The 13,685-nt window shown below is 47.4% G+C and overlaps 1 protein-coding gene across 5 annotated transcripts in view; it reads right to left on the bottom strand.

Annotated features, from left to right (window-relative positions):
* Positions 1-13,685, bottom strand: part of LCLAT1 (lysocardiolipin acyltransferase 1) — a 59,290-nt gene that overhangs the window by 9,971 nt on the left and 35,634 nt on the right. For all 5 annotated transcript variants that reach the window (XM_085857583.1, XM_085857578.1, XM_085857579.1 and 2 more), the window contains 2 exons: positions 9,334-9,532; positions 9,022-9,168 (listed from right to left, as the gene is read on the bottom strand). In XM_085857583.1, coding sequence (XP_085713709.1) covers positions 9,022-9,168; positions 9,334-9,532 — 346 coding nt within the window. The remainder of the gene's footprint in view (positions 1-9,021; positions 9,169-9,333; positions 9,533-13,685) is intronic.

Here is a 13,685-nt window from a genome sequence, read left to right as displayed (position 1 = left end):
CTCGCCATGTGGCTAAAGCACTCAAGGAAGCACTCCAACAAAACGATTGATAAGGAATAGCTGGCTTGGCAAGCAATGATCCGTCATTGTAAACACCTTCCAGAGACGCCGAAGCAATTTCCGAATTGGACAAATGAACACATTTATTTGAGCAGCCTTGAAAAAGTGAAGGGACAACTGAGATTGGATGGACACAATTAAAGAAAATCAGGTGTGGACGTGAGCAGGAAGCTTTGACCTGTGAAAGTGGAAAAGGAAAGAGTTGGTTGATGGTGCAAAAAGCAGATAAAATATGGAAGGAAAGAAGAGCACAAATCTTTCACCCCTGTAGCTTGACGACCTGTTGGATGATGCATAAGATACCTTGCGTATTCAACTTCTACAATGTTAAACTGCAAGGTGGGTTGTTGGAACTCCAATAAAAGAGGATTTTTTTTTGTCCTTTCAATCACACACTAATGGAGGAGCTTGTGCATATGGACATCAAGAGACATTTTCACCTACATTACAAGGATGTTAGCAGACAATAGCTAAACCAACAAAGTGCATGAAATTCAAACTTGAGATTGCAGCATCAACAGCTACATGCTCAGAGCGGAACATCAAGAGGAATCAAGAGTTAAATGCAAGTAATTTCATGACATGGAGGTTGGGGATAGGTCAGGTCAGGTCAGGTTTGGTAGCATTCGCCAGAGCAGCGCATCGCTGCATCCACTTTCCGCCGGTACTCCAGGAGCCTCCATCTGGCCATCCCTCAGAGAGATGCCTGGCCCATCCCTATCTCCTTGAGATGCTGATCAATCTGCTGCAACCATGAGGCACGTTGTCAGCACATTGGCCTCCACTCACGAAGCTCCCTCACAGAGAGAATCTGGTGAGCAGGATCAGCATCAGGAAAATGAGACACATGTCCATACAGCCGCAGCTGAAACTCAGGGACTATGCAGGAAAGAAATCTCATTTGCGTCTCTCTCAGCAACAGCTCGTTGGACACAAAGTCCGACCAGCAATCTCCAATAATTCTCAAAAAAGACCGGGAACCAAAGGAATTAAATCTCAATCTCAGAACCCTGGTCAGAGTCCAAGTCTCACAACCGTAGAGCAAGAGTGAAAGCACCAAGGACCTGAAGACTCGGACTTTCGTCCTCCCGCATAGGTACTGACAGCACTACACCCCATGATTCAGTGAACCCATGACTGACCTATGGCTCACAGCCAGCAGTCATGAATATCACTGCCAATGTAAGTGAATCTCTATGTAACCTCAACATCCTGACCCCAAACAGGTGCAGACAAGATAGCAGCATCCATGATGTCATTGAAAGGCTGGATCTTAGTTTTGACCCAGGAAACCCGTAATCCCAACAGATCCAATTCCTCATTCAGCACCTCAAGGGCCCCCAAAATGATATCCAGTCTCCGCAAAAATGACTGCATCATCTGCGAAATGAAGTTCAGAGATCTTGACATTCCCAAACGATGCACCGTTGCTTGATCTCTCTGACATCCTCTCCAGAATCCAGTTCATAAAAGTGCTGAAAAGTGTGGGGGGCAGTACACACCCCTGACAAACTCCAGTAACAACTGGAAATAAGTCTGAGATGGTATCACCACATCTCACAGCACTCTCAGTACTCTCAGTACCAGAGTATAATTCTCAGTCCCAGCACTGAGAGAAGCGTCACCCCTCAGTAGTTGTTGCAGTCTTCGCGATCACCCTTCCCTTTCCAGAGAGGAACAACAAGGTCCCTCTTCCAGTCAGTTGGGATGATGCTTGTGTTCAAGCAGAGCACAGAAATGCATGCAACGACATGAGTCCAGCATTGCCACCAGCCTTGAGACGTTCATCATGGATTCCACAGATCCCAGCTTTACCCCTTTTCAACCGGTTCACCACAGCCTGTGTTTCCACAAACAAAGGTCGATCACAGTTGATTGGAGGGTCAGCAATTGGGATAGTAACACCACTGACATCCAACTCAACAGTTGGTGGATCAGCCTGGCACAGCCGCTCAAAGTAACCTGCCCAGCGGACCTTCACTTCGGACTTCTCTGTCAAGAGCCCACCATCCTACGCTTTAACTGCAGTACACCGAGGGATGTCCTTGGAGGAATGCAATGAGCGAATTCCCTTGTAAGAAGGACGAGAATCTCTTGACGACAAGTGATGCACAACCCCCTCACAAATTCCTCGCACAAAGACCTCCTTGTCCATCCTCTGCACATGTGCAGTTTTACACCTAAACACCCTGAACAGCTCAGCTCCACCACAAAGGCTGGCCCTGCGACTCTGGTCAATGGTATCCAGTGTTCTTTGAGAGACAAAATTTGTCTTCGTCCAACGGACACTTCCAAGACATCCACCGGCAACATCAAGGATGGTGGTCTTGAAGGAACTCCACAAATATTCAGGAGGGGCCGGGATAGCGTAGTGGGCATGGGTGGGCCCGCATGAAGCGGGACCCGGAGTGCCAATGGCCACGTGGGCAGTGTCGTGGGCACCCAGGGAAAAGGGGCCCGTGGCGCCAGCCTGCCAAGTAAGCGTCGAGGGGGAGTAGCCAGGGAGGGCACTTCCCAGATCATAGGGAGCCGGTAGGCTCGGAGACAGCCTCAGGGCCCGGGGGTGCCATGGTTGGAGATTCGGCAGAGGGTAGTTCCTGCCAAGTGAGCCACGCTGCCCAGCCATTAAACCGTGCGAGGGCACGAAGGAAAATTTGAGGGCAAGGCCCAAATTTGTGAGGACACCATCACAGGCGATGGGCATCTTGGTTGGTAGAACCAATAGTTAAAGCGACAGGCGCTTTTGAAAGCCCCGGGGTAGTTAAAGGTTAATAAATGTTAGGGTAGATAGGAAAATGTACCCTTCCGCACCATCCATCCCTTCGCTCTTGGTGGGCCGCTGGACTCACCGTGGTAAAAAGATCGCTGAAACCTGAGGAGGCCATTCTGAGGCTTTATTGGGCCTCAAGACAGGATGCTAGCTCTCCCTTATTCCCCTCCAGGAAGGGAACGTAGGGGTTGGGAGTAGGCTTGGTGACATGGTAGGTTAGCCGGACAAAGACGATAAAGGGCGTTAGGGAGACGAAATTATAAAAGGGGAAAATAAAATAAGATTGGGATAAATTTGTTTTGTTGTGCAAACTAATGGAGTGGGTATGGACAGAGACAGGCAAAGGCGATAGGTTGGGGGGGGGGAGACTGTAGGCAAGGTCCGAGCCCGCCTTCGGAGCGGCCAGCACCACCGCACTCCCTCCCAGAACGAGAGGCCGGCCAGCTTCACATGCCGGCCTGTTTGTGCCACAGCGGCCTGTTCTGGCCTTGCCTTGCCATGCCTCACTGCCTGCCTCTGCCTTGACCCCATGCCTGCTATCCTTCTTTGCGTTTGCCCCCATGTCCATCCATTACCATGTGCGCCAGGATCAGCACGTGTTGCAAAGACTGCCCTGCAGGCATTGATGCAGCCTGTGCACTATTTTGTGCTTTGCATCCATCCATCCATTTGTATTCATTTCAAGGGGGAGGGCTGGGACTGCATTGGGCAGCCACCTACCTTCTTGTGTTCATTTCAAGGGGGAAGCCTGGGACTGCATTGAGCAGCCGGCTACCTTTTTGTCCCTGCATAGGGAGCCAGAGACTGCATTTGGGCAGCCTGGCTACCCTCTTCAAATGGCCTGTGGGATGGCATATGGCATGCCGGGTTGGGGTGAGTTGCCTCCAGCAGCCGAAGACATGAAAAAGGTTCAGTGACAGACAACGGGGCCTTTTGAACAGGCCCTGAAGACATCCGACCTTCAGCTGCGGGGCACTCACCCCTACAAACTGTGATTAACTTTGCCATGCCCTTTTTGGGCCTGGGTCCTGGGCCATGGTTTGGTGTAAAATTATAAGGTTAAGGTAAAATTGTAAATGAGTTTTGCTCCCCCTGAATGTTTGTCGTAGCACCGGCAATTTTAGGCAAGATGTCTGTATGAGTGAGTTTGTTTAGTAAGCTACGCAGCCCATAGGTTATTTACATTCGGGACACGAATACACCAAATGTCACACTCATGGATCCAAAGGTAAGATGTACTAAGGGAGAACTTACACATGAAGGCACACAAAAATTTGACGACTCGGGATGAGTCTGTAAAAATGTGAGGGGGTAGTGTTACGGTTGTAGAAATTCGCATACCACCATTCAGGTTCCCCAGAGATCAGTTATTTTAATAAGTGTGTGTGTTCCAGGTTAGATTTCCCCACAGATGTATAAAGGGAATTATTTGTGTGCCGGGCTGTGTATCTTTGAGTTAGCCGTTATTCTTTGCTATCTTTTATTTTAAACAAACTCTACAACCACATCATCTCCACAACGATGCCATCCCCACCACAATGCCATAGAGTCTACAACCACGTCATCTCCACAACACAGTGCCCTCCTCAGCAAACAGCGGCAAAATGCCATTGTTACGGGCTCACGGCGCAACAGGGAGAGCCACTTTCGAGCATCTGTGTGCAATCAGCCGTTTCGCAGCTGATTTGCATAAGTGGATCAGAACGACCTCTGCTGTGAAACGAACTGTCCAATCGGAAGTGAGAGGGGCGGAGCCGGCCTGGGGTAAAGGGTCGAAGGTGAAAAGGGGGTGGGTCCGAGCCTCGGGTAAAAGGTGAAAGAGCGAGCGCCCCCGGACCCGATAAAAAGCCGTGCTGGAACGCCGAGAAGTCAGTTGGGCTGGGTTGTTGGAGAGCAGTTGAGTTGGTGGTTGGAAAGCAGTCATCGTTGGGAGACGGGAGAAGTCGCCAGGGGCAGTCGTCAGTGGAGAGTCGTCAGTCGTCAGCCGGAGACAGAGCGCGTCGAACAGCCGGAGACGGAGCGCGTCGAACAGCCGGAGTCGAGCAAGCTAAGTCACGGTCCGAGCAGACGGCCCTGAGTCGGTCGAGCGACGCTGAGGAGTGAGCGGGTCCCGAAAGAGCATCAACTCTAAAAGAGCAAAGCCCGTTCGCTCCTCTGAAGTGTCGTCGGCCAGGCCCGGTCGACCAGGCCGCGGGGAAGACGAAGCGACCAAGGAGAGCTGCCCGCCAAGCTGCTCAAGCCGCTCAAACGACTGGCGTTTTGTGACGCCCCAGGTGGAACAGAGACAAATACCGAGGGTCGCCAAACAAGAGCCCATCGAGTCGCCACCAGGGCGGCAAGGTAAACGGCCCAGCCTCTCGGAGCCCCTGCGGTCATCCTGGCTCTGAGGAATATTAAAGGCTTACGAGCCTGTGTCTTTTCTTTCTTGGGTTTTTGTATGAAAGTCTGTGGCACCTTGTCTTTAAGTAGAATTGTTATTAAGTGCGTGCTGTAAATGAAATAGCAATCGGCTGTAGGCTTTTGCTCGTGTCTTATCCCCTATATCCATTCATTGACTGCTTACGTGTAAAAATAAATACCCCATTGTTGAATGTCAACCTGCTCGTTGCGTCACTTTCTGCCATTGACTGCCATGATGCGCTCGGGATATTAACTGGCTTTTAAAGTCGCTAAAAGTACATCTGGTCCGACGGGACTTGGCGATATATAACCATTCGGCTTCGCAGACGGAACGAGTCGCTTAAGCGGCTCGTTATGTATATATGGTATATATATATATATATATATATATATATATATATATATATATATATATATATATATATATATATATATATATATATATATATATATATATATATATATATATATATATATATATATATATATATATATATATATATATATATATATATATAAGCCTGGTGGTGGCGCAGTGGTTAGGGCAGCGGCTTGGGATCCAAAAGGTCCTGAGTTCAAGCCCCATTGGGCCACTGAATTAATACACCAGGGGGTTGACTCAGCCTGCCATCCTTCCGAGGTCGGCGAAATGAGTACCTGTATACTGGGCCGGTGTATACCCTGGTTAAAATAGGTGTACCATATCCCTGCGTCGTAAGAGGCGACCAGGGTTGCGTCAGGAAGGGCATCCGGCGTAAAACATGTGCAAAATCACTATGCGGATCACACGGATGATCCGCTGTGGCGACCCCGAACGGGAGCAGCTGAAAGAAGAAGAAGAAGATATCCATATATATATATATATATATATATATATATATATATATATATATATATATATATATATACATATATACATATATACATATATACATATATATACATATATACATATATATACATATATACATATATACATATATACATATATACATATATATATATACATATACATATATATACATATACATATATATACATATACATATATATACATATACATATACATACATATACATATACATACATATATATATATATATGTATATGTATATATATGTATATATATATATATATATATATATATGTATATATATATATATATATATATATATATATATATATATATATATATATATATATATATATATATATATATATATATATATATATATCCACATATCCACAAAGTCTTGCTCCGGTTTGTTTGTAACAAGGTGTTAAAACCAGAATAAGACTGTGGACACCGTCTATCTTCTTGGTTCTGGGTATACAGTACAGTACATGCACATTTCCATAACCGAGAAGAACCACTGACCTTTTACTTATTGTTATCATGTGTAATCATTTGCCAGGAAAGGTAGTCAGAGTAATAACAGGTGTTCTGTTAAAAAAAAAAAGTACTTGATAAATATTTCAAGGTAATGAGAGAAGACAGTGATGGGAGGCTAGGGCGAGCGACCTCTTCCTAGACCCCAGTATCAGGTGGAATGGATCCCATCCATGGAACCCGAAAGGGGTCCAGAGTCCTTCTCATATATCATAGGGGCTTGTCAAACTAATACACATGCACTTCGGTCCAAAGGCCAAAACTCATGGTCATACCAATGCATAGTCCTAGCCCACAGGGCCAGAAAGCATCGTCATACTTTTGGGATTTGTACCTTTTTCTTTAAAGCTTTTGTTTCCTCCCAACTCAATTCACTCGCCTGCAGTTAATTAAAATATATTCCTGCTTGGGGCATTGTGTGCGAGATAAGTGAGGTCATACTCGAATGATTCAAGAGCGCATTGTGTAGCAGAACCTGGGAGGAAAACCTTTGATCTTGCTTATCAGTATGATATATATCGCCAGGACATAAGCCAGCTGGTAATCCAGCTGGCTCTTGGGATGAAAAGAAGGAATTGTGTATAGTGGAATTTGTTGGAGATAAAAAAGCCATATATAAGGGGGGTGATTCGACTATTTGGTGGAGCACTCTCTGGTTTCCTCAAACACAAATTGTTGTGCCTGGGGTGTGTTTTTCGTGTGCACGTATTGATAGATAATAAACAATTTTCTCTCAAGTACATCGACATCTTCATGCCTCAGTATAGGGTGATCAACGCCTCGACAATACCTCCACATAAATCCTTGTCCACAGGGCCTGAACACATGGTCATATCAGAGCTTTATCAGTTGGAAACCGGGCTTTTTATTCTTAAAAAAGTTGATAATTCAAAGATGGCAACACAGCTCAGGATGTGAACTCTGGCCATAAGGCCAAAACACACAGTAAAACAAATCTTGTCAAACTTGTATGCACACAAACTTTGGCTAAACACACTAGCCCAAAGTGCCAAAATACATGGTCATACCGATGAATCAGTCGTAACCCAGAGGACCAGAATGCAGAGTTATATCATAACATTATCAGTTAGAAAACCACTGCAGAGAGTGTGTCACCCCAGAAGATGAGCTGGGAGGCCATCACATGAGGGCATATATACAACAAGCAACTCTTAACTGGATTGGTGATCATGAACCCCTGCAGGGTTCTGACCAACAGGGGGTGCCCGCCATGCATCCACCCTGTTAAATACCAGTACCTATAACACAGGTCACAAGATCTCCAGATTGTAGCCTGAAAAAAGGGTTTTGATAAAACAAAAGAGTTGGCCCATGTGCCATCTGCAGCGAGGCAATTCTCATTAAAATTATATCTTGCTATTTGCAGATGGGGAAAATTGATTCGTGAGATTGGTGAGAGATGATTGATAGTTTTGTGTCAATTGCAGGGTAGAGATGCAATTACACTTTTCAGGTTTATAATGAAAGCATGAATGGTGTCAGGCTGTCAAGTGTGTTTATTGTTTTTGTCTACAAAGTCAAGGCTTGTGGAAGAGCTAGAACACTGAATGGATCAGGAGGAAACAGAACAAGAGGAACAGGGAGAGAGAGGGAGAGAGGGGGAGAGAGAGGGAGAGAGAGGGAGAGAGAGGGAGAGAGAGGGAGAGAGAGGGAGAGAGAAACCAACAGCAGGGTTGAAAAATAGGGGAACACTCGACAAACAATCGGTGTGGGAGGGAATGAGGGGTAGGGAGGATGCATGGGGTGGACAAAATGGAAACAGAAGTGCTCAAGATGGAAAAAACTGGAAATTTTGAAGGAGGTGGGCTTGGGGGTGGGTTAATCGGGGTTAACGTCGGTCTCCAATTGATGAAAACCTTGTTTTGTTGAACAAGCAAGGTTTGTTTGACTCTAACAAGTATTGTGGGACCAGAGTGTGGTTAATAGAAAGGCTTAGTGTCCACCCCCTTCCACTGTAGCATTTCTGAGAAGCTGGCACAGTACAGCTTAACCAGGATAAAAAGGCTTTTGGTAAATCCAGGTGGAAAATTACATACCAATCCTTCAGTGCACAGCACAAGCATTTGTGACAGCACTTGACTTCTGCTGGCGTGCCTGGCTTAAGTCTTTTGAGCAATGCCACTTGAATGCAGTATTCTCATCACAAATCAAAAACAAATAAATAACAACTCAACAGTGTGACAGATGCTCCTCCACTTCAAAACTTGGTAAAAGAATGGAAGAATATCGATTCGACAAAAATTCCAAGGTTGCCCAAAATTGGCTCAAGCTGAATTTCGTAAGACAAAAGCAGCAAAACATTGGAGTTTCTGCTTTCTCAATGTGCAAATGTTTTCAATAAATTAAGTAGTTTAATATTCCACATGTAGCCATGCCTTACGGGTGAGGTCTGTGCCCTCAGGGAAGAACAGCAGCTGTAGGCGTTGGTCGACATCACGAAAGTAATCAAGCTGTTGTATGATGCGCTTCTTGTCTACTTCCCATTTCCTGTCAATGAATATGAATGAAGCAACCTGCATCGCCCAGCCTGAAGCCAGAGGTGGGGCAAAAAGGTTGCTCGTCAGATGGAAACAAAATTAGGTTGTAAAATACGAGTAATAGCAATGGGCAAGTGTGTCTTAAGAGTTAAAAAATAAACCTTCTCCTCCTTTTACCAAATACATAAACCCTTGAGAGAGTTGTAAAGCCTGACCAAAACCAGGAATGTGCTTGACGTCAGACTTTAGGCAAATTTTCTCCTGACGCAAGTAGCTGGAACGAAGGAGGCAACTCCACAAAAACATCCAGTCGAGGCGCGTGCGGTGGTTCATGATTATAATGCTCCGCTCGCCTGGCCAGAATCCATCGCCACATACCACCACCTTCATGTGAAACACCACCTCCAAAAGCGCCTAGTGGGGAAGAAGAGGGCAGGGGTAAAGTGGTTTGTGTTCAGAATTCCAATAATGATCACAAATGCTGAGATCGAAAAAAAAATGCTCTCAGACAGCACGAGTTCGAGTTTAAACAGGCATAAACATGACATTTGTGGAGGAATGTTTGCAATGACGATGCTACTATTAATTTGCAATGGGTCACTGTGGATGATATAATTTTCTTTTTTTACAGAGCCTAGGCATCCAAAAGCAACATACAGTATATCGAACAAATATTTTCAAATGGAGCATCTCGCCACCATTAGGGCATTTAAATTGCATCTGATGTGGCAATAAATGGGAATTGCTGCTCCCAGCTTGCCGGCTCAAAGATAGACGATGCCATTTGCATTTTTGCATCCCAACCCCGTTTATAATCACGTGGGCAAGGGCAACTTGATAATATAATGTAATAATCAACGATGAATATACAAAAAATAAAACACTGTCTTAACATTCTATCGACCTCTGGCACACAACATGTGGAGACATAAATATCACTGCCAAGGTAAGTGAATCTCTCCGTGACGTCAACATCCTCACCACAAACAGGTACAGACTTGATAGCAGTATCAAATATGTCAATGAAAGCCTGGATCTTAGTTTTGACCCAGGAAACCCGTAATCCCAGCGGCTCAGACTCTTCATTCAGCACCTCGAGGGCCCCCAAAAGGATATCCAAACTCTCCGCAAAGATGACTGCATCATCTGCGAAATAAAGGTCAGAGATCTTGACATTCCCAAACGATGCACCGCAGCTTGATCTCTCCGACATCCTCCCTCGAATCCAGTCCGTACAAGCGCTGAAAAGTGGGGAGCCAGCCCACACCCCTGACAAACTCCAGTGACAACTGGAAATAAGTCAGAGATGGTATCACCACATCTCACAGCACTCTCTATACCAGAGTATAGTTCAGACATCAGATTGATCAGTTTTGGTGGCATCCCACGAAGACCAATAATCCTCCAGAGGGCATCCAGATTCACTGAATCGAACGCTTTGCAGAGATCAACATATGCTGCAAGCAGCCCCTGCCGAAACTCTCGTCTGCGTTCGGTGAGGACCCGAAGAGCAAGGATATGGTCAATCGTTGACCTCTTTAGTGTAAGGCCTGACTGCTCTGGAGGCTGGTGCTCAAGCAGATGGTGGCGAACCCTATCAAGAATTATCTGAGCAAAGACCTTAACTGGCACTGAGAGCAGCATCACCCCTCAGTAGTTGTTGCAGTCCTGGCGATCACCCTTCCCTTTCCAGACAGAGACCACAGGTGATGCTCCACCCCCCACACAGATTCCTCACGCATCCTTGTCCACTCTCAGAGCATGTGCAGTTTTACACGTCAACACCCTGAACAGCTCAGCTCTGCCATTAAGCCGGGGCCTGCAACTCTGGTCAATGGAATCCAGTGTCCCATGAGAGGCAAAATTATTTTTCGCCAAAAGGTGAGTTCCAAGACATCCAATGGCAACATCAAGGATGGTGGTCTTGAAGGTCAGGTCAGGTCAGGTATGGGAGCATGTGCCAGAACAGCACGTCGCTGCGTCCACTTTCCGCCGGTACTCCAGGGGCCTCCGTCTGGCCATCCCCCAAGCAGATGCCAGGCCCATCCCCATCTCCTTGAGATGATGGTCAACCTGTTGCAACCATGAGGCACGTGGTCGACCCACTGGCCTCCTCCACTCATGAGACTCCCTCGCTGAGAGAATCTGGTGAGCAGGATCAGAGTCAGGAAAACGAGCCACATGTCCATACAGCCGCAACTGATGCTCACGGACTATGCAGGTAACAAATCTCATCCGAGTCTCTCTCAGCAACCGCTCATTGGACACAAAATCCGACCAGCGATAGCCAAGGATTCTCCGAAGAGACCTGGTACCAAAGGAATTAAGTCTCCGTCTCAGATCCTTGGTCAGAGTCCAAGTCTCGCAGCCATAGAGCAAGACTGGAAGTACCAAGGACCTGAAGACTCGGACTTTCGTCCTCCAGCACAGGTACCGGCAGCGCCACACCCCATGATCCAGTGAATCCATGACTCCCCAGGCCCGACCCAGACGTCTATTGACCTCTGACTCGCAGCCAGCAAAGACATGAATATCACTGCCAAGGTAAGTGAATCTCTCCACGACCTCAACATCCTCACCACAAACAGACACAGACAGGACAGCAGCATCCAAGATGTCACCGAAAGCCTGGATCTTAGTTTTGACCCAAGAAACCCGTAATCCCAACGGCTCCGACTCCTCATTCAGCACCTCGAGGGCCCCCAAGAGGATGTCTAAAGTCTCTGCAAAGATGACTGCATCATCTGCAAAGTCAAGGTCCGAGATCTTGACATTCCCAAATGACGCGCCGCAACTTGATATCTCCGACATCCTCCCTAGAATCCAGTCCATACAAGTGCTGAAAAGTGTGGGGGCAAGTACACATCCCTGACGAACTCCAGTAACAACTGGAAATAAGTCAGAGATGGTACCACCACACTTCACAGCACTCTCAGTACCAGAGTGGAGTTCAGACATCAGATCCATCAGTTTTGGTGGCACCCCACGAAGACCAAGAATCCTCCAGAGGACATCCCGATTCACTGAATCGAACGCTTTACAGAGATCAACATAGGCTGCAAGCAGCCCCTGCCGAAACTCTCGTCTGCATTCGGTGAGGACACGAAGTGCAAGGATACGGTCAATCGTTGACCTCTTTGGTGTAAAGCCTGACTGCTCTGGACGCTGGTGCTCAAGCAGATGGTGGCGAACCCTATCGAGAATTATCCGAGCAAAGACCTTGCCCGGCACTGAGAGCAGCGTCACCCCTCGGTAGTTGTTGCAGTCTTGGCGATCACCCTTCCCTTTCCAGAGAGGGACAACAAGGCCCCTCTTCCAGTCAGTTGGGATGATGCCTGTGTTCCAGGCAGAGCACAAAACTGCATGCAACGACACGAGTGCAGCATTTCCACCAGCCTTGAGAAGTTCGGCATGGATGCCACAGATCCCTGGAGCTTTGCCCCATTTCAACTGGTTCACCGCAGCCCCTGTTTCCACAAGCGTAGGTAGATCACAGTTGATTTGAGGGTCAGCAACAGGGATTGTAACACCCTTGACGTCCAACTCGACAGTTGGGGGATCAGCCTGGTACAACCGCTCAAAGTAACCGGCCCAGCGGGCCTTCACTTCAGACTCCTCTGTCAAGAGCCTACCACCCTCTGCTCGAACTATAGTGCTCCGAGGGATGGGCTTGGATGAACGTAATGCGCGAATTCCCCTGTAAGCGGGACGAGAATCACCTGTCCACAGGTGATGCTCTACCCCCTCACAGATTCCTCGCACATAGGCCTCCTTGTCCACCCTCAGTGCACGTACAGTTTTACGCCTCAGCTCCCTGAACAGCTCAGCTCTGCCATTCAGCCTGGCCCTGCGACTCTGGTCAATGGTATCCAGTGTCCCTTGAGAGACAAAATTCTTCTTTGCCCTGCGGTGAGCTCCAAGGCATCCACCGGCAACATCAAGGACGGTGGTCTTGAAGGCGCTCCACAACTCTTCAGGACCCCCCAAAGCACCCAGACACCCCAAGTGTCCACTCAGCCTGTTCGCAAACTCCTCAGCTACTCTCTCATCCCTGAGCTTGGCAACATCCAGCCTCGGCTGGGATGGTACCATTCTCCAGGATTTAAGGTGCAGCTTTAGAGTTGCTACAACAAGCCTGTGGTCAGTATTGAGGAACTGAGCACTCCGGTAGACCCTGCAGTTCTGGATCATCCTCCAACGACCGTCAATGAGGACATGGTCAATCTCCTTTGCCACACCGCCAGCGTTGGAATACCAAGTCCAGCGATGAGCTTGTGGGCGCTGAAACCATGAACCAGCCACCCTAAGTCCATGACTTCTTGCAAAGTCAAGGAACTTAGTGCTATTCTGGTTCATAGTTCCTGACCCATGGGGACCAACACACACCTCATAACCGTCCCTATCAGTTCCAGTCGATGCATTGAAATCCCCCAAGACTAGAAGTGTATCTCGTCTGGGGCACTGATCAACCACAGACTCGAGCGTGGCGTAGAATGCATCGTTCACGGTGAGATTACTCGCCTCAGTCAGAGCATAAACAGAGACCAGGGAAATGACACCTAAGGAG

Source organism: Eptatretus burgeri, chromosome 15, assembly GCF_056783735.1.
Source record: "Eptatretus burgeri isolate ZD-2024b chromosome 15, Ebu_testis_v1, whole genome shotgun sequence".
Lineage (NCBI taxonomy): Eukaryota > Metazoa > Chordata > Myxini > Myxiniformes > Myxinidae > Eptatretus > Eptatretus burgeri.
Note: the sequence above shows the minus strand (reverse complement) of the source record. Positions and strands in the feature narration are given on the sequence as shown.